The sequence below is a fragment of the Osmerus eperlanus genome, chromosome 3, assembly GCF_963692335.1.
Source record: "Osmerus eperlanus chromosome 3, fOsmEpe2.1, whole genome shotgun sequence".
NCBI lineage: Eukaryota > Metazoa > Chordata > Actinopteri > Osmeriformes > Osmeridae > Osmerus > Osmerus eperlanus.
In genome coordinates, this window is record NC_085020.1 from 3857774 (window position 1) to 3882956 (window position 25183).

Consider the following 25183-nt stretch of genomic DNA (forward strand, 5'->3'; position numbering starts at 1 on the left):
AATACTTGATGCAGTAATGATTGTCATGGTATTCACTGCCGTTCTGTTTTTAGAATGGGCTAGTAGAATAATTAGGTCTCTGTTGCCATCATGTGGCAAGTATGTGTTACTACAACTCATTAAGCAGCTGCTGTGAAAATTTGAAACATTCATTTATTTAAATGGAAGAAAGAGATCCAAAAATTCAAGGTTCAGAAATTCAGGTTGCTGAAATTCGAACAGTAAAATTCAGATCCCAAAAATTCAATTAAAAAAATTCAAGCTTCAGAAATTCAAATAGAACATAATTCAGGCTGCTCAAAATTGAATGGTGAAATTCAGATCCAAAAAAATCGAGCCGAGGTTTATACCAACGATGTTTTTGAAAATGCCGATACCGAGGGTTCACTCTCCATTTGATTTACATTTTCTTGAGGCCGTTGTGCTTTAAAAGTGCTGGTATCTTGGTCTACATGTAGCCTAGGTCATGGTCATTTTTTAGTATTATTATTTGGGGGTTGATCGTATATTTGAAGAAGATATGCTTACTTGAAAGTTGGTAGTACCCCATAAATCAACTAGCAGAGAAAATCCCCTTCAAATATTTCGAACTTTTTCACGCTTCCTCCAAGCAGGTGGGAACCTTGTTTTTACAGTCTATGGGTGGTAACAATTAACTCCACCCCATTTGGACATCGGCGTTGCAACTGCTCAAGCTAATGTAGCTAGGCTAATTGTTTGGGGAAGGAAGAACAAATGCATAACTGTGGATTCTCTGCATGTTTAGCACACAGCAGCAAAAAAACATGAACATACTTGCCTACAGCTATGATAAAACACAGTCCCTGAACAGGACATATAAACTTACTCAAGAAAAAAAACTGAACGTTTCACGGCCGACGACGGTGTTATCAATCCTTGCTTCATATCCGTTCTTCATGTAGCACTAGTAGGGTAGGCTACTCGATAAACGAGTCTTTTCGATTTCCATTGTCCTGCCAGCAGCGATACTGTGTTGATGGAACTTTGCAATTAATCATTAGAAACACAAGCGTCTTGGTTCGTGGGTGGTGGCTTCACCGAAACTAGTAGGAAGCTAGTCTAGGGCTTTAGCCGACGTAATCTACAATGCTACTAGTAATGAAACTCATCTCACATCACGCCCTCAAAGCTCGACTCTAAATCATAGCCTACTTTGCTGATAAATTGTGATTGTGATCCTAAAACATGTATTTATTGAGTGACTTCAAGGCTGAACTTTTGGAATATGTAAACAAGTGTTTTTTTGGTGTGGATTTACGTTATCACTTAAATCTAGCAACTTTTAAGAATGCGATTTCTGGTGAGATTTTTTTTGTCTACATTGCCACCATTTTATTTGCCGATAACATGGCAGTCAACAAGGTAAAATATGGGCCGATAACGATGTACAGCCTATAGATCGGTCCATCCCTAGCATTAGTGTGGTCTCATAATGAATATGGTATAGCCTAGCCTAGATGAAATAATATTTATGACGACCAGGGTGTTTTAAAAATGTCTTTATTACAAGCAGAATGACAATACAGTGCTTTGCCCTCATTCGCTACAGGTAGGCTTGCAAAAATGTCGACACGGTTAACATCTTTTTAAAATCTCCATACAAAAATGACAGTTGAAAACAGTATTGTGAGTGAGAGATGCAGCATACTGTTTTGTCGTTTTTAGCCCCAGTATCCAAGAAGCCCAGAGAGGACGAGTCGACGTTGGCCTGTTGCCGCGCTCATAAGGAGCGACGAGCTTGTGCTGTTGATGGTTTCATCGAAGCCGTTGGAACATTCTCGATTAGCGGTAAAGGCTGGTAGTGCAGTTTATTGATGAACAACCGTGACTGACATCTCTGATATTTCAGTTTAGATATAGTTATTTGGTCACACGTTTCGCCCACTATATTCTTTCGAAAAAAATAAGATAAATATATAATCTGGTGAGTGGTTAGCCTATAAAACTCAGTGCACGTAGCCTACATTATAGACCTTAGTTTCAAGGGATAAACTAGTCAGGTGATGGCAAAAGTGCAGGGTGGTCGATTGGTGTGGTTGTGACTAAGCCTACTCATTTTGGTTGTTACAAAACAACAAAATCCTAAATAAATAGAGTTAAAATAGTATATGTTTTTGTCCAGGATACAAAAGTAGCAAAAAAAGTTTTCCAATTGATAAACAAATACATTAGTGACATGACATGATAGAATGTGAGACAAAGATATGTTTCCCTTTTCTAATAATTTGACACAAGATACACAAAAATACTTCTGTCTGCCAATAAGAAATATACAATTCTTTGTGTGTTATGGTTAGTCACAGAATGGTGTTTTTTGTTGCCGCGGGTTGTAATTATGACATTGCATGAAATGACATTTGTGACTTGTGGTCAACAAAACCTGGGTCACATACAAACTGTAGATACTGTCATATCCTTGACATATGTTTGATTTTCTTCACCCAGTACAGAAAAAAACCAAGAGGAAAACTTTAATCCAAATCAAATTCACCCCAGGGACTTAAGACATGTGTGATGTGTCAAGTATCTGAACTGTATTTGACTCAGGATTGTTTGCTACAAAGACAGTGCAGACCAAACCTCTTGAGCTTCTGAAAGAACACGTTATACCCTCTTCACATTAATACTAGACCTGGGCCAAAGCACTAGCTCAAAACATCTCATCTCTGGGTGTAGTAGGTCTTGTTTAGCACAGTGGAACCAAACATCCATGCAAACTGTCTCTTATGAAATGTTTTATGGCAAAGTATTTAGTCGTTTTAAAACAGTTAACTCAACCCAGGTCTGGTATCAGTGCATGAAAGCGAGAGGGAAAACGGGATGCTTTCAGAGCCCACAAACAAATGCAACTGATGAGCTTTGGACAAAGGCAAGAGGTTTGCTTCACCTTCACTTGTTAGAAATGTAGAAAATAGATTTATCATTCATAAACGATCTACAATCTTCAGCTAGAGAGGACACGTCAGACATGCGTCAGAAGAACATTCTAGAAACATGGATTTGATTGTGACATCGCTGTAAGATTCAAGTCTCCTCTGTTTTCAATAGACTTTGACCCCCCCCCCCCCCATCAAATCCCCAATACATCCTCAAATTACATCTCTCCTAGTTTAAGTTACATCCACATATCATAAACAACTGCACTTTATAATCATATCCGCATAACATATCGCATATATTATTTTCAACACATAAGCCAACATAAGGTCAACACCGGTAAATGTAGAACAGAGACATTCCATATCCGGATGAGAATTGCATGACACACAACATACACAATCTGGAGAAAAAATTAAGCCACAACAACACGCAAATCATTCTAGATTAGAACATCCGTCAAGGAAGAACATTCTGTCCCCCTGTGGAGTTCCGGGAGTTCCGCAGGTGTACAGATGTCCTGAAGGTGGGGGTGGAGGTGGGGGTGGCTACTCATCTGTCCCTGACAAACACACTGCGGTCGACCAGCTTGGCCACAAGGTGGAGTGAGTGGGTAGGTGAGTGTGTTAATGGAAGGCAGGGAATATCGAGACAGGCATATGTAGACTGAGCTCGTGTAAGGGCTGTGGAACCTGACCTTCAGTACAGTAGGTGTCTGCCCTTGAATAAGTGAAGGAGTGAAGAAATGAGTGAACAAGTTGGATGACAGTGAGGAGTTAAAACAGGATGGCTGGAAGTCTTACATCCCTCAACCAGTTCTATTCCCTCCACCCTCTAACAAGTATGTGTGTGTGTGTGTGTGTAAGGCTTCAGATGTGTGTTACAATGTAGAATATATTCTCAAACGACTCCCTCCCCTCATCTATGCCCCCCCCCCCTCCCTCCCCTTTGGCGCCTAGTCTGCTGTATGGTTGCTGTAAGGCAGAGGTGTCACTAGAACACAAACACACACACACACCAGAGTCTGGTACAAAGACTACCGTAACCTGGCCAGACCACTCAAAACGATAAGCAGAAGACATGGCAGATTGAGTGACCAGGATATGAAGAGATAGATATGCAACACTGAGAATACTCAAATATAAACATGTTGGATGAACAGAAAAGGCAGATTTTGAGACACATTCACTCATTAACTCCCTCAACAGTTTCTTAGTGCATGACTGGTCACACATTCATGAATGGTTATCTTGTGAGCGAGTTAAACAGCAGACTGTTTCAAGTATTTTCACATGGAGACAGGCGTTCAGGACATGGACTGAACTGGGCTTGAGAATAAGGGCCGAACGTGACCAATGACAATCTGGTTTGGGGGTCACATGGTGGGTCGAAAAGGTCAGAGGTCAGTTCTAAAGGGTTTTGGCCAATCAGATGAACTGCCTTCACGGCAGTTACAAAATGCACATGGTGAAAAGTGAGTGTATATGAGAGTTCCATGCTTCTTCCCAGGAGAATGTTTGTTAGTTTCACACATACGAAATCCTTGGAGATATCTGATATACCTTCACAGGTGTTTTACACACACAACTTGGTTTTTAGACCAGTGGGTGATTTTTCCACACAAAAAAGTCTGGTGCTGGTTTGTGTGTGTGTGTGTGTGTTCACACGGAGGTCTCTGGCCCGGGAGCGCAGTAGGCATATCCAGCCCCTGAGAGGCGGAGCATGTAGGGCCCGAGGGAGCAGTAGTCGACCCCTCCCCCTTCTCCCCACTGGGTCAGCAGCAGTTTCTGGGCGAGGGGCTCAGACCGGCGGAGAGGGAGGGGCTCTGGAACCCTGGGCAGCGAGTGGGAGGAGTCAGCGAGCCTGGGTTTGGGGGAGAGGTGGCGAGAGGATGGGGGAGTTGCCTCGAACACGCCACTCTGAGACAGCTTGTCAAGGTCCTAGGGGAGGGAGGGGAAAGAGAGAGATTGTTATTGCTGTTATAATTATGATCTTAGGTCTAAGATCAAACCCATGCATAGCTCAGAAGATTAGTGCCATTATTGGCTCTCTCACTCAACATGCACTGAGGGGGAAGGAGAGAACATTGATGCATGCAGTACCATCTTCCAACAGCAGAGGTCACCAGCGCCTCTTGTGTAAAAGAGCACAAGCCTTTGGACTCTGTATTAAATCATCTGAAGAGTCGTTATCAAGCATTGACTTTGTACTGGAATTAATGTCCATATCAAAGGCTTCACATTACACCCAGCTACTGTTATAGAGTTAGCGATCAATAACATGATGGAGTGATTGCTAGGTGGTGCTAGCGCCGGGACGTCTGTGTTGGAGCTGATGGACAGTGTTATGGGGATCAGGGATGTTAATGGCTCTCCTCAGAGAGAGCCAGCCCTTCAGACGCTCAATAGTTGGAAAGCAGAGCTCCTCTAGGCCAACCAGCGTCTACATCTCTGCTGTGGTGGTGAAACAGCTACAGCCACCGCCAAGTGTCGGTCAATCTCCACAGACCCCCAGAGAGACGAATTAAGAGGACCCCAACACAGGTGGAAAACCACCCCAAAGCACAGCCACATCACATGAGGGAGGAAGAGTTCATAGTTAATCAAAAAGTTGTTTAACGATTAGATGTGATTTCAGGAGTATGCAGATATGTCTGATTGACACATGTAGCAAAGAAACAGACAAATATGGTCTCTGATGTCTCCCCTGACAGCCCACCCCCAGCCCCCGCCCCACACCCAGCCCCACCCCCCCGGCCCCCAGTCTAAGCAGTGGGCAGACAGCACCAGTCGCTCTCCCCTCCCTCCATCACATGCTGAGCGCTCTCCCCCCAGCCCAGCGGTTCCATTACCATGGAAACCCCGGTCCTGGGAGGAGGAGGAGGTAGGGTAACAGGGGGGCGTGGTCCTAGGTCCTGCCGATCAGGGCGTCCTGGCTGCGTGACATCATGGAGTCATAGGTCCCAGCCGCACGCCCCGCCCCTCCTCCTCCACCCCCCACACAGGTGGGCCGCAGTGCCTCCCTCTTACTCCCTCTGGCTCCTGTCGCTCCTCCTCCGGGGCCCTCGCAGCCCTCCATACCCCCAGCAGAGCTCACTCTCTGTGGACGGACGGAACACGAGGTGGAGGGCGGGGGTCATGATGGAAGTCTCAGGGCTGAACAGGTCTAAGAAGCCTTTCAATGGATGTGTTTTATCAGGCCTGACCTGTTTCCAGAAGCACTATAACCTAACCCCCGCCACGGAACCCAAACCAGCCCCTTAACGTTAGAAAACATTCAACATCACTGCACATAATTCACTTACAGAACAAGAAACGGTCACAAACTATACATAACCAAGCACATACAGTACCCTTCACAACAAATTGTCAACAGCCAATTGTAACAACGATACAAGAACCAGAACATGTGCATGCATGGTCAGGATGGGATGTGAGGAGAGCTTAAGCATTCATGTGACCTGTCAACACATTGTGCCAGTATTTACTGGACATCAGAGCGATTCGTTCTGGGATGGAGTGATGAGAGAGTGGATTGGGTTGGTGGAAGGATGTCATTTGGTGGAAAGGTATTTGCACAAACCAGATTCTAATACAATTTTCAAATACATGGGGTGTCTTTGATTTAGCTCGCCCTCTAAAATCAGTGTGACCCCTGAGGCAAATCAAAGGCACCTCAAATATTCTCTGATACACCTCCGTGGGTTAGCTCTGTGTATGAGCCCAAGTCTGGGTCCGGACATGCCACCATGCACACAGAGACAGGGCTTAGACAGTCACCTCCACTTCCTCCTTCGGTCGCCGTCTGGGGGCCAATCAGAAACTGATTCTGCTGGAGGACTGGGAGAGCATGTAGATGGAGGACGGCTCCACTGTAAGGCATGGGCGATTGGACTGCCGTTACCCCGGGAGACGAAGGGCAGTGGAGGGCGGAGTTACAGGCAAATAGGAAGTGAGGGAGTGGTTAAGACCAGGTGGAGGGGGGGGAAGAACAAAAGAGAAAGCACGAGAGGGAGAAAGAGAGAGAAAACAATAGTGGAGGGGAGAGAGACAGAGAGAGAGAGACAGAGACAGAGAGAGAGACAGACAGAGAGAGAGAGACAGACAGAGAGAGAGAGAGACAGAGAGCAAGGCAGGGTTTCAGTGGCAGGTTTGATTGGGGTGGTCCATCAGGAAGCGTAGAAGAGAGAAAAGAGGAAGAGGAAAAAGAAGTAAGAAAACTGTCACAAGTTCCCACTTCTTATACCAGGTCACACACAGGAAGTAGGAAGTCAGTCATGCCAGAGACAGGAAGCAGTTCTAGCTAGGTCACAGCTAGGTCCAGGAAGTTTTCCTCACCATGTGACTGACCCAGAGGACACTGTTTTTCAAGGTACGGCCACATAGTGAGGAAAAACTACGAGGCCTTGTCAGAAAGTTACATTATATGAAAGATAGTAGGGGGACATATAAGTGCAGGTTTGGCCTCTTACAATTAACATATTGTTTGCATTGTTTAATTCACCACAGGCAAACACAGGTAACAGGGTGTTACAACTGGATGTGTTTGCGGGGGGGGGGGTGTTTAGTTTGCAGAGGTATGTTTTGCAGGGTGTTTTCTACAGAGGTGTGTATACGCTTGTGCGTGTTTATGGAGGTGTGTCTACGCTTGTGTGTGTTTACGGAGGTGTGTCTACGCTTGTGTGTGTTTACGGAGGCGTGTCTACGCTTGTGCGTGTTTATGGAGGTGTGTCTACGCTTGTGTGTGTTTACGGAGGCGTGTCTACGCTTGTGCGTGTTTACGGAGGTGTGTTTGCGGGGGCGTGTTTGCGGGGGCGTGTTTGCGGGGTGTGGCGTGGGGGTTCTACCTGGGCGTGCTCGGTGGCGCTGGGCCAGAGGGCCCTGCAGAGCACCTTGTTGAGCACGTCAGGCAGCAGGCTGAGGGTGATGAGCAGGATAATGCTGAGCCAGGCTGGACCGCTGGACAGCATCTGCATGAACACGTAGTACATCCTCTGGTAGTTCAGGAACGGCCTGGAAGGAGGGGGGGTTGAGGATGGGGGGGTATGGGAAGAAAGTCAAAGCAGCAAATTCTACATCTCAGATTTCTCCCAGATCTCTGTCATCCTAAATACTTTAGTGCCACCACCACCCTCTCCTCCACCCTCTCCTCCACCTCATCCTCCACCCCCTCCTCCACCCCCTCCTCCACCCCCTCCTCCACCCCTCTCCTCCACCCTCTCCTCCACCCCCTCCTCCACCCTCTCCTCCATCCTCTCCTCCACCCCATCCTCCATCCTCTCCTCCACCCCATCCTCCACCCCATCCTCCACCCCCTCCTCCACCCTCTCCTCCACCACCCTCTCCTCTGCCCCAGCCCACCAGGTTAGGGCTCTCACCAGATGATGCCCCCCCACAGCAGAGAGAAGATGACGTAGAACAGCAGAGAGCCCCAGATCACAAAATGGTTGATCCACGTCCAGTGATGTGTGTCCAAGGCAAGCTGCAACAACAGGACACATTTACATTAGATTCATTCATTCAGCTTTTGTCCAAATCTATAATGCACACAGCACATGTAGAGAGCACAGCAGCAAATGAAGGCACACACACAAACGTTTTGTCAATCAATAAGTCCACAGACACTAGACACCTGCTGTACTATCTGATGACTGGACACAGCCCATCGATATCGCTACATGAGACACACACAAACACCTATGGAAAGATTGCACAATCCAACATCATCCAATGATCAACTCTCTCTCTCTCTCTCTCTCTCTCTCTCTCTCTCTCTCTCTCTCTCTCTCTCCTCTCTCTCTCTCTCTCTCTCTCTCTCTCTCTCTCTCTCTCTCTCTCTCTCTCTCGCTCTCTCTCTTCTCTCTCGCTCTCTTCTCTCTCTCTGTCTCTCTCTCACTCACTCACTCACACACACACCCTTCCATCTCACCTTGAGAGTGACGGTGAAGACTAGCACAGTGAAGACAAGAGTTCCGAAGGTCCAGTTTCCAAACATCTGAGGAGGAGGAAGAGAGGTCAGCAAGGTCTCTCTCTCTCTCTCTCTCTCTCTCTCTCTCTCTCTCTCTCTCTCTCTCTCTCTCTCTCTCTCTCTCTCTCTCTCTCTCTCTCTCTCATCTCTCTCTCTCTCTCTCTCTCTCTCTCTCTCTCTCTCTCTCTCTCTCTCTCTCACACACACACACACACACACACACACACACACACACACACACACACACACACACACACACACACACACACACACACACACACACACACACACAGTGTGTGTGTGTAAAATCTGTACTATAGTATCTGCGATAAGCCATGATGCATACTGTATGTTATATAATATATCATCATGAAGAAACAGATGGGGGATGAGAGGGAGGGAGAGAGAGAGAGCGAGAGAGGGAGAAAGACAGGGAGAAAGAGAAAGGGAGAGAGAGAGAGGGAGAAAGAGAGGGGGAGAGAGAGAGGAAGAGAAAGGGGGAGCGAGAGCAATTTATGCTGAAAGCTTACACTGTGTGTGTTTATATAATCAAGTATTATTAGCGTTCTGTTCTTGTTACTGTACCACCTCCAAACGGTCCTTTGTGTGGGGGACTTAAACACAGTCATTCAGTCAGGATTCAAAAACCCTCAACCATGATAGGAAAGCACCCATTCTGGGTTGACATTTCAGAGAGCCCACACTATGTATTGCTCGCACGCCCGCATACACACACACACACACACAAAACAATAACAATGTTATGCAGTACAAACACAGATGTGGAATCCTACAGGTTACACTACAAACAGTGCTACCACAAGAACCGAGAGGTAGGGTGAGGGTGGAGGAAGCTGTTACTTCTACGTTAGTAGGTGTGGAGAGGTCAGGGGTGCTGTGTTGGGGGGGTGGGGGCACGGAGACACCAGGGGAGGTGGATCGAGGGCACTACACAGCAACATGTTGATGGGTCTGTGGGTGGATGGGCGTGTGTGTGGTGAGATGGATGGATGGTTAGTGGGTTGAAGTGAAAATGGATAGAGGTTAAACTGAAAGCTAAAACGGTATGACAGGAACTAAAAGTGCGTGAACGAGAGAGAGAGACAGCTGGGGAGAGAGAAGAAGAGGGAGCGAGAGAGAGAGAGAGAGACAGCTGGAAGAGAGAGAGAGAGAGAGAGAGAGAGAGAGAGAGAGAGAGCGCGCGAGAGAGAGAGAGAGAGAAAGCCTTACCATCTGCGTGTTGGTGGTCATTAGCTGAAGGAGAGGAAGAAACCGCAAAATAAAGAAAGGAGGAGAAGCGGAGGAAGAGAAGGAAGGAGAAAGAAGAAGAAGAAATCAGGACAAAGGGTAAATGAATCTCAGGATGTTCCAAACGTAAAAAACAGGACCGATCAAAAACAGTTGGTAATGATACAAATCAACGATACAGAGAGATGTCACAGTGTTGTTGTTATGAATGGAAAGTCATGTGACTGTAGTCTACCTTCTGACCAGGACTGACCCTTCACCTTCACCCAGTCTGACTACGACAGGGGTTTGTCTGCCTGTCTGTCTCTCCGTTCGTCTCTTTCACCATCTCTCTTCCTGTCTCTTACCCTGTCTGCCTGTCTTCCAGCCTTCCTGTCTGTCTAGCTGTCTGTCTGCCTTTCTGTCTGTCTGTCTGTCTGTCTGTCTGTCTGTCTGTCTGCCTTTCTGTCTGCCTTTCTGTCTGCCTTTCTGTCTGTCTGCCTGCCTGTCTTCTCCTCCCTCAGGTAAATCCAACTGAGATGGATGAGTGTTCTCAATGTATGGATTTCATCTCCTCCAGCATGTCACATGACAGAAATCTAACAAATCTTTAGCACACTCTAAAGAACCCTATAGAACCTGTAAATGAAACCATCTTGATGTTTGACATGTATGGCTGACTCCATGACATGAACACATGGAACTCATGGAACTCTGTTGCCAGGGCGACGCAGGCTCACCTGTCCGTTGCTGGTGAAGGTTGTGTTGTCGAACAGGAAGTAGGCACCAAAGAAGAAGACGACGGCGTCGAATACGCCCAGACACGTCCAGTATAGGAAGACTGGCCAGCGAAGCAGGGAGTTCTTAGCTATGTCTCTGAGAAACACAGGGAGAGAAACAAACACACAGGGAAAACCTATGTCAAAATCATGACTTTTCTTTGGCAAACAACTAAGCGGAAATCCAAAGTCCCGAATTAAAACAATAAGACAAAGACTTTTTTGTTGAGAGATCTTATGCAACTTGTCTAGTGAGTACAGTATATTTCATTACCAGCTGTAACAGGTGAATTAGCTGAGTGATTGGGGGAAAAACATCTCTTTAAATGTCTTTTCACTTTCACAAAACTCACCAAGTAAAAACTTTTTTAGACTTATGTTCCATCTAAAAATACAACTGGTTAAAACAAGCTTTGTTTCACTTCCAGGATTCGGTGTCTTGTCACCCGGCGCTCATGACCTCAGAGCAAACTCAGCTGGGCCTCAGAGCTGCAGCACAATCTGACAGCCCTGCCCCAGCCCCAGCCCCAGCCTCTGCCCCTGCCCTGCCCTGCCCTGCCCCAGCCTCTGCCCCAGCCCTGCCCCAGCCTCTGCCCCTGCCCTGCCCTGCCCCAGCCTCTGCCCCAGCCCTGCCCCAGCCTCTGCCCCTGCCTCTGCCCCTGCCCAGCCTCTGCCCCAGCCTCTGCCCCAGCCCCTGCCCTGCCCCAGCCCTGCCCCAGCCCCTGCCCCTGCCCAGCCTCTGCCCCAGCCCTGCCCCAGCCCCAGCCTCTGCCCCATCCAGCTCACCTGTAGAGGGAGGGATCCTTCTTGAGCGTGTCCATGGTGACGTGTTGCTCCACCAGGCTGTAGAGGAGGATGGGGAGAGAGGTGAAGCTGATGTTGTACAGTGTCAGGTAGGCCGTGTCGTACAGGGGCTGCACAGGGACAAACACAACCGTCAACAGAACGCAAAGTCACCAAGTGGTCACATAGACAATGATCACAATCGCATTAGAGCATGAAGGTCTTTGAAGGCCTGTTCAAGAACTATTGAATTACAATTGAATTGTTGGGTTGTACAGCTCATAACGCAGAAGACAAAAAAAGACCTCGGTGAGGCTCTACAGAACAAGACAAACGTATTGGTGTCTGTGTGTGTGTGTGTGTGTGTGTGTGTAGGGAGTGATACACACCTGCTGTGAGAACCCACAGAAGAACTGATATAGGAACTGAGGGAAGATGAAACACACATTCTGGAGAGAGGGAAGGAGAATGACGAGAATGTGACAAGAGGAAGGGAAAGGAGAAGAGAAAGAGAGGGAGAGAGGAAATGAAAGTAAGTGAAAGATAAACATCTGACAAGTAAACTAGCATCTCATACAGTGGCACCCGGAGATCGTGTAGGCTGTTGATCCCAGACCAGAAAAGCTGATGCTGCATCACTGTCAAACAAACCAACCCAAACCCGCCACGCTAACCACAGTTTCAACAGACAATTACATAAGTTAGCTGTGACTTGTGAATCCGGGCAAAACAAACATGTCTCTCTGAAAAGCCCTCAGAGCCAGGGGAAACTATCCAGACAGTGTGATGTCAGACTGCCGGTGTTTAGGCAGGCCAGACGAGGATGTGTACAGTTGGTGCAGCTGACAGTACCTTGTAGAAGAAGTACTGCACCAGTTCCGCGATGCGGATGTAGTAGTAGTGTCCGTGCACCAGCAGCATCTTCTTCAGGTGTTTGAACTTGGGGATGGCGTAGTCGCTGTTCCTCGCCGCCTGCCTGCCCTCCTTACCCATGATGCCTAGCGGCCAGAGAAAGACTCGGGAGTTAACGGTTGTGAGGGGAAGCTTGACAACGTTTCGCAACTTCGCTAGAGAGAGATGAGTGTTACGGTGGGAGGGGAAGGGTGTGTTCGATTCGGGACCCGGGCTCACCGATCCCGACGTGGGCCTCCAGGATCATGCTGACGTCGTTGGCCCCGTCTCCCACGGCGAGCGTGATGGGGTGCTCCTTAGAAGCCTTGATGAGCTTCACAATCTGACGAGGGGAAACAAAACCAGCACACCCTCAACGCCAACAACACAGGCAGAGGGAGGCCTGGGATTTGCAAGGTAAACCTATGATGCATCTGTGCACACTATAGCCTATCACAGGGGCTGGGGAATACCATTCCGTCACATGACCTAGGTGTTTGGACAGGAAGTGAGACAGGAAGTGAGGTAGGGTACCTGCGCCTTCTGCAGGGGCGCCATGCGACAGCAGAGCACAGCGGAGCAGTTTCGGCAGATGTCCAGGAAGACGTCCCTGTAGCTGCCCGAGCCGGAACCTTCCGGACTGTGTTTCAGGACCGCTGACAGAGTGGCACCGTCGATGATCAGGCCAAAGTCCAGACAGTCGACAGACAACCTGGGCCACACCACGGGGACATGGATATATGAGTACAATATCTACCCAAAAGGACTCCATATACTGCAGTTGGAGGTCATGACAGTCAAAGTGACTGAACACAAGTGTTTAGTGTGTGTGTGTGTGTGTGAGGGTGTGTGTGCGTGTGTGTGTGAGTGCGTATGTGTGTGTGTTCATATCTGTGTGTGAGGGTGTGTGAGGGTGTGTGTGTGTGTGTGCGTGTGCCGTCCCCTCACCCTGAGAGTGAGCGTTGATGCAGCACGGTCCTGTTGAGCTCAAACAGCACGTCATGCAGGCTCTGCTCCTCCGTGCGTTTCTTGGTCAGCTCCAGGATCTGCGTGCTGCGCCGGAACAGCTTGCTAGCGTAGCACGTCGCCGCCGCAGTTTCCATCTTGTCCCCGGTCAGGACCCACACCTTCATGCCCGCCTTGTGGAGTGCCTCGATGGTGTCGGCCGCTTTCTCCTGCAGCCTGGAGGCCCAACGCACCAACCCGCTCACTCACAATCCAGCAATTAACCAATCGCTTTGTCAATTTAACCGGTCGGACAATCACGATGGGTTTTCGTGGATCTCACACAGTACATGCCCCAGAGCTGATTCGTTCGGCCTGATAGGTGACTGATTGGCCGCTTAGACAGATCGACACTGTGACCTAGTTGGTGTGGAGTTATAGTTCCCTGTGTGCCAACGTAACTGCCAGTCAGCCAGCTGGCACAGCGGGCACAGTCTGGGCTGCATGACTCATTACAGTGCACATACCATGGATATTTATGTGATCATCTGTCCACCCTTCAGCCCTCGTCCTCTTTCTATTACTGTTCATTGTCGATTCGTATCCCCATTTCCCAGTGTCCATAATGTACAAGCCCCCCCAGTCTACCGATCCCCCCCCTTCCACCGTAATGACCCACCTGTCCTCCACTGCTGTGGCCCCCAGAAGCACAAAGTCCCTCTCGATGATGTCATAAGCCTGCGCCAGACGATGCTCCCTGTCCTGCAGGGCCAGCTTGGCGTTGCTAAGGTGATGACACGCCTCCTCGTACTCGGCCGGGGACAGTCTGCGGTAGGCCACGCACAGAGTCCTCAAGCCCTCCTGACGGGGGGGAGGAGGGGGGGGGAGAGGGGGAGAAGGGGAGGAAGGGGGGGAGAGAGAGAGAGAGAGAGAGAGCAGAAAGAGAAAGAAGGGGGGGGTAAGAGAGTTTTGAGTTTTATTTTGTGTGCTTTAGCGTATCGACTGAAGAACCAGGTGTTGATGTGAAAGCCCTTTGGGACTCACCACAGCATTCTGTTCGACGCGAGCCTTCACCTGCTCCACCTTCCCAGACACCACCCTGGGGAAGATGGAGGAGTCTGCCCCCTTACAAAACAACAGGTACTCCCCTGGAGACACACACACAAAGAAATGTAAAACCACATGTGTTCTTTGTGCATTTACCACGTGTGTGTAACCTGTGTGTGTGTTACCTGTGTGTATGTTACCTATGTACATGTGTGTTCGACCTGTGTGTGTGTGTGACCTGTGTACATGTGTGTGTGTGTGTGTGTGTTACCTGTGCTGGACTTGACGATGACACTCATTCTTCTCCTGACAGAGTCAAAGTTGAGCACATGCAGCAGTTCAAACCTGAGAGACACAATAATCATTGTTTAGCAGAAACCTTTATTCAAAGTAACGCACGGGGGGGATTCAAACCTGCTAGCTCTTGATCTACATTCAAATGCTCTAACCACCGAGCCGGCCCCACTGCTGAGCTATGCTCGGTGTCACACATGGTGACTTATGGCAAACTGCCATCGCTCTACTACTGCATTGTGAACACGTCACTGGCTGTCCATCACACAGCCTCCGCAACACAGAGCAGCATGGAATAATCCACCCAGACAACCACAATGATTACATATCTCTGTTCCCCCCCCCTTCCCCCCCACACACTACATCTCCCCAACATCCCCACAAATCCATTAAGCCCCACCCACCTCCGTAATCTCTCCCTCCTGCATTTGTTGAGCGCTCTCCCCCACTTCCTCCTCGCCGCCCCCCCCTCCCCCTCTGCCTTTCTCAATTACCTTTCCATCCCCCCCTCCTCTGTAAATAGCTCCAGTATTGACAGGGCGCCGTGCGAGTGATGAGCAGACCGCTGTTACATAAGTGGATCCTACGGATCCAAACACGCTATTGATGCGGCGCCGGAAACCAGGAGCGCCAGGGTGCCTCTTAAAGACACGGGAGAGGAGCTCCCTCTGCTCCTCTGACCCTGCCTGCTCTCTGCTCCTCTGACCCTGCCTGCTCTCTGCTCCTCTGACCCTGCCTGCTCTCTGCTCCTCTGACCCTGCCTGCTCTCTGCTCCTCTGACCCTGCCTGCTCTCTGCTCCTCTGACCCTGCCTGCTCTCTGTTCCCCTGACCCTGCCTGCTCTCTGTTCCTCTGACCCTGCCTGCTCTCTGCTCCTCTGACCCTGCCTGCTCTCTGGTCCCCTGACCCTGCCTGCTCTCTGCTCCTCTGACCCTGCCTGCTCTCTGCTCCTCTGACCCTGCCTGCTCTCTGCTCCTCTGACCCTGCCTGCTCTCTGCTCCTCTGACCCTGCCTGCTCTCTGCTCCTCTGACCCTGCCTGCTCTCTGCTCCCCTGACCCTGCCTGCTCTCTGCTCTTCCCCTGACCCTGCCTGCTCTCTGCTCCTCTGACCCTGCCTGCTCTCTGCTCCTCTGACCCTGCCTGCTCTCTGCTCCCCTGACCCTGCCTGCTCTCTGCTCCTCTGACCCTGCCTGCTCTCTGCTCCTCTGACCCTGCCTGCTCTCTGCTCCTCTGACCCTGCCTGCTCTCTGCTCCTCTGACCCTGCCTGCTCTCTGCTCCTCTGACCCTGCCTGCTCTCTGCTCCTCTGACCCTGCCTGCTCTCTGCTCCTCTGACCCTGCCTGCTCTCTGCTCCTCTGACCCTGCCTGCTCTCTGCTCCCCTGACCCTGCCTGCTCTCTGCTCCCCTGACCCTGCCTGCTCTCTGCTCCCCTGACCCTGCCTGCTCTCTGCTCCCCTGACCCTGCCTGCTCTCTGCTCCTCTGACCCTGCCTGCTCTCTGCTCCTCTGACCCTGCCTGCTCTCTGCTCCTCTGACCCTGCCTGCTCTCTGCTGTACTGGTGGGGTCCAGCAAACATGGACACCTCAGAGAGGGGGAGAGGGGGGAAGAGAGGGGAGACAGAGAGGAGGGGGGAGAGAAAGAGAAAGATATCTACCTCTCAATCTCATCGTCTTTGTTAAGGATCTCCATGTGACTGTCCTTCAATCTCAAGTAGGTGTACCCCAATCTGAGAGAGACAGAGAGAGGGAGAGAGAGAGACAGAACAGAGAGAGAGAAACAGAAAGAGAGAGAGATTTAGACAAAGATATGAGAGATTAAAAGGCATAGAAGGTGAAAAGTGTCTGTGAGAGAGTGATACATGTAAAGTTAAACATACATACAGTCTCTAATTATGTACAGTTAAACATACATACAGTTTCTAACTATGTACAGTTAAACATACATTCAGTCTCTAATTGGGTGTGCTTTGCCTTCGGCAAGGGCACAACCTTTGTTCTCTCACATATATATTTATTTATTTATTATTGTTTATTTTCGCCCCCCTAAGGATCAGTCAATATTTGGACTACATACACAACGGCGGTGTCAAAAGGTTCGTCTTGTTAGCGATTGCGTTGGTTGTATTTTTATTTACGTTCCGTTGCATGGTTTAAGTAGAAATTGCGTTTTTGTGGTGAAAAGTGAAGCTAACGGTGGCTAATTTGCTAGCCACAGTCACTGACGTTACTAACGTCACTACGTCACTAACGTCACGAAAACACGCGTGACTACCTTTGGCAGAACATTCGTTTCGCATCTGTTAACTTGGGGGATAGCTAGGCTAACTATAGCTTTACTGCAAGGCAGCTGCAGAAACGCCACAAGCAAAGAGGCCAGGGTGATAACTATTTACTCATTTTACTTTGTGATGTGAAACACAATTATGAAATGTAATGTACAATATTAGCTGATATTATTAAGGAAGTAGGCCCACATCTACTTTCGGAAACGGTAGTCTACTATTTCACTGAAGCATTAGCATGACATTAGCCTCTGTTGCCCGGGCAACACATACCACAGTGGTCTATGATGCATCTGTTTTCAATCGTTAAAATAAACATTCCTCACAAATACATTTTCTTTGTAGGATTTATTATGACATTACAAGTAAACGATTTGTTGGTGAAATTATCATTACCTGTAGTTTCAAACCAGTGTTGCTCATTGCAACGCTGTAGCCTACGCGAGACACACGACAAAAACATCTAACTTACACAGCTGTTTAGGAAGTCAAACGGCAACAGAACATGTTCGGCACTCCCCTTACTTAAATCAAAAGTCTTTCAATAGGTGAAACTATCTTACTACTAACCTGAACTTCATTGCCACAGCCTAAACTTTGTCAATCTGTTCATGAAAATAATTAATTTCAGCCTAAACCGTACAACGGAACGTTTAATCGAATTCAACCAACACAATTTCTACCAAGACGAACACAGCAGTAGTCTAGTACTGTACTGTAGTAGTAGAATTTACCGGGGCAGCTTCTCCACACAGGGCTATATCGCATTTTGCGTTGTTACTGACAATGATCGCTACCAGTGAGCTTTTTATGAATGAGCGATTTGCCACTAAATAAATGTCAAGCTTATTTACGTTTTGGGGGGCATATTTTCAGTTAGCAGATGGTACTGTTTGAATCGCGATTCTATCTTTTGCCGGTAACGTCGTAGAATAATCTTCAAAGGGGGTTCTTTATTAATGAATGAATGCAATATGAGTAGGCTAAATGCCTGAAAATATCACGAGAAGGGAAAACTTAAAAGGACGTTTAAGTCATAGAGAGTAGGTCCATTTTTACACCGGTCTGCCAAATGTATTCGTTTTGATTCAGCTATGAGGCTGCCTCTTGCAGGGGAAATGAGAAGACATCATATTTCATTCTACACTTCACTCGTATTTTGAGTTGTAAATGAGCAGCAAAAAAAAGATGCTTTTAAATCTATGTAATATTTATACATAATAAGTAGGCCCTATGCATTTTTATATAAAATATACAGGAATATCAGTTGTAATGGCATTAAAATCCCTGTACAACCGACGCAAGCAAGCACACCCTACAATTCCCCCAGAAATTGTACCCTAGTTATGTACAGTTAAACATACACAGTCTCTAACTATGTACAGTTGTCCATCTGGCAGCTGTTTATGTACATGTGGGGTAGCATGAGTTACAGTGACAGGATAGTTATTCCAGTCACCTGATCAGCTCCCAAAACAGACCAGGTCATGTGATCATCCAGGACACGTGAACTGGAGAGGACATGTGTGTGTGTGAGTGTGTGTGTTAGAGTGTGTGTGTGTGTGTGAGGGAGGTGTGTGTCACCTCTTCATGCCCTCCACCAGGGCCACCTCATCAGGGGAGGACGAGATGTAGAAGGCGGTGGGCTTGCCCTGGTGGAGGCCTTGCTTGATGCCGTCCACTGTCTCCGCCTCCTTCACCTGGACCGTGTGACACAAACACAGAGCCCGGAAGAACAGCTCCTCGTGCTCCTGCACGGGGGGACGGAACACACACCGTCACACACACGTACACATGCACCGTCACGCACACACACACCGTCACACACACGTACACGTGCACCGTCACGCACACACACACCGTCACACACACGTACACATGCACCGTCACGCACACACACACCGTCACACACACGTACACATGCACCGTCACGCACACACACACCGTCACACACACACTGACACACACACACGTACACATGCACCGTCACACACACCATCACACACACGGTCACACACACGTACACATGCACCATCACACACACACACACCGTCACACACACACTGTCACACACACGTACACATGCACCATCACACACACACACACACACGGTCACACACACACGGTCACACACACACGGTCACACACACACGGTCACACACACTGACCCTCCTGTAGCCCCCAGGGGAGGAGTCGATCATGTCGATGCTGGAGGCCGTGCTGAGGATCTGGCCGTTACAGATGGCGTGAGGCACGTACACGTTCCCGTCCACACAGCACTCGATGAACTCCATGTTGTTCTCTGTCAGCGTGCCTGTCTTATCAGTGAACACATACTCCACCTGGGGGGGGGATAGAGGAAGGAGAAGGGGGATATGTTTAGCTAGGCACCATTTGAAAAGAACACTACTAGAGATAGTCTTCATACTGTGTTTGTAGGGTGAAAACAGGGGTCACCCCCCCCCCCCCCCGGCACACAACTGCCCCCCCCACACCCCCCGGCTCACACCTGCCCTCCGCCCCCCCCACCACCCGGCACACACCTGTCCCAGCTCCTCGTTGAGGTCGGAGGTGTTGACCTGTGCCCCCTCCCCCAGCTCCTGGTCGAACATCTCCTCGTCCCACGCTATGAAGTAGGAGCCCAGGAACTTCTGCATCTCCACGGTAACGTACATGGAGACGGGGATGATGTAGTTGAACAGCACCATGAAGGCCAGGAAGTCTGTGAAGGCCCGTATCACCTGGGGGGAGGAGGGAGGAAAGAGAGAGTGGGAAGGGTTTATAGAGAAGAGAGGGTGGAGGCAGAGGGGAGAGAAGAGAAGGTAAAGAGAGAACGAAAAAAATTAAAAAAGAGGGATTCTTTGATGAGAAGCCAGCTATCCATCCCCCTGACCACCACAGCTGGAACAGCTCTCAGACGCAGAGAGACACAAGACTGTCCCCCTGCAGCAGTGCATGCTGGGTAGTGTAGTGTCTAGCGGGACTCACCACGTGGCGCTGACGCTCGCTCTCGGTGCGGTGGTTGTACCAGGGCTCGTCGTGGTCAGGTGACCACTGCCAGGCGTACTTGAGGACAGTGTTGATGACGGCCTTGCTGATCAGGATGCACAGGTAGACTATGAGGAAGGCATTCATCTTCCTGCGGGAGGGAGGGAGGGAGGGAGGGAGGAGAAGGGGGAGGGAGGGTGGTGAGGTAGGGATAAAGGGAGTGAAGGAGACAGGGAGAGTATGGATTGATGTCACCAGCATTAACAGAATCATGTAAACACATGTATGGATGTAAACACATATGGTATGTAAACAGATGGAAACACACATGCCCTTCTGTCAGAGGGGATGAAGGAGGGCTTACTTCTCCACGGCAGAGCGCTTCTGGGACTTGGACTGGTAGTTGAGCGCCATCTTGGTCTCCATGCCCGTGTAGATGGCAACAGCTGAGGAAGGGGGTGAGTGTGTGTGTGTGTGTGTGGGGGGGGGGTGAGTGTGTGTGTGTGTGGGGGGGGGGGGGGGGTGGGGTGAAGGGGAAGGAGGGGACAATGACATTCACGTGTCATTAGATATTCTGCTGTGTAATCACCATTTACCATCCCAACAAATCAGTGAATTTGTGTGTGTGTGAGAGAGTGTGTGTGTGTGTGAGAGAGTGTGCGTGTGTGTGTGTTACCATAAATGTGCTGTGTGTTCTTCAGGGTAGCTCCTCTGAGGAGCAGGTTCTCAGCTCCCAGGGATCTGCAGCACAACGACCACAAGCAGGAGGCACACTTGGTTATTCATCTGAACTGCTCAGGAAACCAAAGAAGGCCTCTACACAAAGGATCACTCTGGATGGAGGGAGGGGAAGGGAGGAGGGAGGGTACAGTAGGACAGAGTCTCACCTGGCTATAGGCTCCTCTCCGTCCTTGTAGATATTCATCCGTCCCACATATCTGAGAGAGACAGAGAGATAAAGAGAGTGAGTGTTTGTTTTTGTGAGTACAGGTGTTTGTGTGTGTGTGTGTGTGTGTGTGCGCGTGTACACGTATGTGTGCATGTTGGTGTATGCACATGCGTGTATGTGTGACTCACTTGTAAAGGTCAGGCTGGGGTTGCTCACATTCAATGGTGGCGTGTAGCGAGTCCAACTCCTGCTCTGTCCTGAAGGCCATGGTGTCTGGTACTGCATAGTACGTCTGAGAGAGACAAAGAGGAGGAGAGAGGGATGAGAGGAGAAAGGGATGAGAGGAGGAGAGAGGGATGAGAGGAGGAGCGAGGGATGAGAGGAGAGAGGGATGAGAGGAGGAGAGAGGGATGAGAGGCGGCGGTGATGGGTTAATAAAGGTAGAGGAGAGGAAAGGAGAGAGGAGGGGAGAGAGAGAGATGTCATGGTTATTAATGAGTCCTCAGCTCTGTGTGTGTTCAGGGTTCAGGCAGGGCTCTGTGTGTGTGCAGGGTTCAGGCAGGGCTCTGTGTGTGTGCAGGGTTCAGGCAGGGCTCTGTGTGTGTGCAGGGTTCAGGCAGGGCTCTGTGTGTGTGCAGGGTTCAGGCAGGGCTCTGTGTGTGTGCAGGGTTCAGGCAGGGCTCTGTGTGTGTGCAGGGTTCAGGCAGGGCTCTGTGTGTGTGCAGGGTTCAGGCAGGGCTCTGTGTGTGTGCAGGGTTCAGGCAGGGCTCTGTGTGTGTGCAGGGTTCAGGCAGGGCTCTGTGTGTGTGCAGGGTTCAGGCAGGGCTCTGTGTGTGTGCAGGGTTCAGGCAGGGCTCTGTGTGTGTGCAGGGTTCAGGCAGGGCTCTGTGTGTGTGCAGGGTTCAGGCAGGGCTCTGTGTGTGTGCAGGGTTCAGGCAGGGCTCTGTGTGTGTGCAGGGTTCAGGCAGGGCTCTGTGTGTGTGCAGGGTTCAGGCAGGGCTCTGTGTGTGTGCAGGGTTCAGGCAGGGCTCTGTGTGTGTGCAGGGTTCAGGCAGGGCTCTGTGTGTGTGCAGGGTTCAGGCAGGGCTCTGTGTGTGTGCAGGGTTCAGGCAGGGCTCTGTGTGTGTGCAGGGTTCAGGCAGGGTCTCTCTGAGATGAGTCAGAGGAGGAACTCAGATAGGAGGCAAGGCCCAGGGCTCAGTGTGTGTGTGTGTGAACCTGGTGGCTGGACTCTCTGTCCAGGTGTGTATATGATTGTGTGTGAGTGAGTGTGTGTGTATATGAGTGTGTGTGTATACACATTACCTTGTGGCTGGACTCTCCGTCTAGGCTGGCGGTGGTGACATAGCAGGTTCCGTCCTCGCGGCTGGACGAGAGAAGGATGAGGTCACACGGGAAGGTCTCATCCTCCCTCACCATGACGACGTCCCCCACCTGATAGGGCGAGACGAGACTGGGCGATGACATCCTCCGTAACGACATCATGAACCAGGAAGTTACACTCATACGACATCATGAACAAGGAAGTAGGAAGTTACACTCAGTTTACTGGATGTTATTGTTAACCTAACAATTAACACAGGCCTCGTTAACACAGGGTTTTGAGACACCGGATTGTTCAATATGTGCAGACAAGCTCACCCACTCACACACACACATATAAACAAACTCATCTTTTTCCTCGGAATTGAGATGTTGCGTAACGGATTATGAGAGCGGAGAAGCTTAACCAGTAGTAAATCCCGACACACACATTTCTCATGATTAATATATTCATCAGTCTGACTGCCACTCTAATCCTGCACGCCTGATCCAGAGCGACACACCAGCAGACCAGGAAGTGTGAGCATATGGATGTGCATATGCAGTATCAATTATATACATATACAGTAAACTCTTTTTATTTACATGTTTATATGTGTGTGTGTGTGGAGTGTATGTATATGTGTGTAGTGTGTGCATGTGTGTATGTGTGTAGTGTGTGCATGTGTGTAGTGTGTGCATGTGTGTGCATGTGTGTAGTGTGTGCATGTGTGTAGTGTGTAGTGTGTGCATGTGTGTATGTGTGTAGTGTGTATATGTGTGTAGTGTGTGCATGTGTGTGGACTCAGGGGACATGGTGATCAACATTCGGAATAATTAAGGGCTGTATATCGTTTTGTTTTCCTTTGAAATGTATATACGGGAATAAACTAGATGAAATGTGTAGTGTTTGTGAAGAGAACATGCAACATGCGTGTCTCCGTGTAGCTCCACTCGCTCAGCCCAGCCAGATACATTTTGTAATATAACTGGAAAACAGCATCAGGTGGATCTGTGCTGGTGAATCAAACCTTAACTTCCTTTGTATGCAAGGCCATAGCTCTGTGTGTGTGTGTCGGTGTGTGTGTGTGATCATGGGATAACATGTCTCTCCTGACCATCCCTCAGAACATTGTTATGACCTTGGACGTCTCTGACACAAGAGAACTGGCCTGTACATCAACATTCCAAGCATTTATGTATAATCCGTGTGTGTGTGTGTGTGCGTGCGGGCTGCAAGCCGTGTATTTGTGTAGGGCTGTGCAGTGCGAGACAGTGGAGATAGCTCAGTAAACACATGCAGTGTCTGGTTCCCATGGAGACTTAAAGGAGGCTTGGCAGGGCTAGGTCTGATGGTTATAAGAATTACTATAAGCATTATTTGCATCTAGGATGGTCTCTCACACACACACACACACACACACACACACACACACACACACACACACACACACACACACACACACACACACACACACACACGCTCCTCTCTCTTCTTGGCAGATGCACCGAGCTTTGTTGGTGGCAAAACATCACAGGACTGACTCTGTCTCTCTCTCTGTCTCTCTCTGTCTCTCTCTCTGTCTCTCTCTCGGTCACACACACACACACACACACACACACACTTCAGTAGTCTGTGTACAGAGCTACACAGACTACTGAAGCAGCTTGTGGAGGTAGACCTGGATATGCAACCCCAACATGTCCTTGACTGTAAGGAGTTTGAAACGCTCCACACCAGCTCTGCCACAACCCTGCTCTCAGGAGGGCTCTCGTGGAGAGCAGCCGGCCTACCCTGGCCTGCGCTAATGCAGATGAACGACCCACATATGGTGCTTACAGAGCCTGGGGGCTGCGCTGTGTGTCCTGCCCAACACCCAGAGGGGCGAGGGGGGCAGGAGGAGGACAGGAGGGGGGCAGGAGGAGGACAGGAGGGGGGCAGGAGGAGGACAGACTCACCCTCAGCTTGTGGCTCTGCGTCCGGACCACCTTGCCCTGCTCCACCACGTCCACCCCGCACTTGTTGATGGAGCAGTCGGCCTTGTGTCTCAGCCAGTCCTCATAGCCCTGAAGGGCGGGGGAGAGGGAGAGAGGGAGAGAGAGAGGGAGGGAGGGAGAGACAGGTAGGAGAGAGGGAAAGAGAGAGAGGGAGGGAGGGATAAGGTACAGAGAGATATTAGAGAGTGTGTGTTTGTGGCCATCGCTTGTCAACATGAATGCAAAACAAGCGCCCTGTACCTGTTTTATGGCGGTTACGGTGATGACAAAGAAGAGAGGCAGACCGCTGGTGACTGGACTGGTGGGCGTGTCGATGATAAGCTGGCATAGAGAGAGAGGGGGGGAGAGAGACAAGGAACTATAATCATGCAATTCAGTAAGTGTGGAAGATCTATAAAAGATCAAGGATTTTGACTGATTACATGGATCAAAGTTCAGTTGGATGGAACAGCTCTCACCTGGACCAGGAATATGACCAGGAAGTAGAAGTTGGCGATTCTTCGGAACTGTTCAAACAGGTTCTTGGGTATGAAGTTCCAGAAGGTGTACTGATGGACAGAGCAACATCATCAGAGGAGGAACAGAACACACACACACACGCACAACCACGGAGGACATTACCCGTCGACAACCACCTCGTCTACCCGGGATGCGGTTGTCACGGTAACCGCCCCCTCAGCGGACGCTGGCTCACCTTGGAGGATACGATGCGGTTGTCGGGGTAACGCTGGGGGATGTAGGCCTCGGCTCCGGGCGGGGGCTCCTTGCGGGCGACGTAGACGGTCCTGCTGTCCACCCAGTTCTCCTCGCCGGCACACTGAGGAGCACAGCTCACGTGAGGAACGTCACCTCCTCCTCTCAGGAGCACAGCTCACGTGAGGAACGCCACCACCTC

The 25183-nt window shown here is 49.7% G+C and overlaps 2 protein-coding genes across 2 annotated transcripts in view; both read right to left on the reverse strand.

Annotated features, from left to right (window-relative positions):
• The window catches only part of LOC134016964 (guanine nucleotide exchange factor DBS-like), a 38772-nt gene extending 38142 nt beyond the window's left edge, over nucleotides 1-630 (reverse strand). The window contains 1 exon segment of the mRNA XM_062456210.1: nucleotides 529-630. Coding sequence (XP_062312194.1) covers nucleotides 529-550 — 22 coding nt within the window. The 5' untranslated portion in view covers nucleotides 551-630.
• Nucleotides 631-2778: 2148 nt separating this feature from the next.
• Nucleotides 2779-25132, reverse strand: LOC134016965 (phospholipid-transporting ATPase IH-like; the record flags this gene model as incomplete). Its single annotated transcript, XM_062456211.1, has 29 exons — nucleotides 2779-4838; nucleotides 7745-7910; nucleotides 8276-8379; nucleotides 8827-8892; nucleotides 10096-10119; nucleotides 10833-10968; nucleotides 11658-11785; nucleotides 12044-12103; nucleotides 12507-12652; nucleotides 12786-12888; nucleotides 13080-13257; nucleotides 13494-13727; nucleotides 14170-14351; nucleotides 14535-14638; nucleotides 14809-14882; nucleotides 16485-16556; nucleotides 18696-18862; nucleotides 19280-19453; nucleotides 19655-19852; nucleotides 20100-20250; nucleotides 20464-20545; nucleotides 20776-20840; nucleotides 20987-21037; nucleotides 21177-21280; nucleotides 22294-22422; nucleotides 24250-24357; nucleotides 24529-24609; nucleotides 24747-24836; nucleotides 24983-25132. Coding segments are annotated over 29 exons (3606 nt in total), but the record flags the coding sequence as incomplete, so codon positions are not given.
• Between the last annotated feature and the right edge of the window lie 51 nt (nucleotides 25133-25183).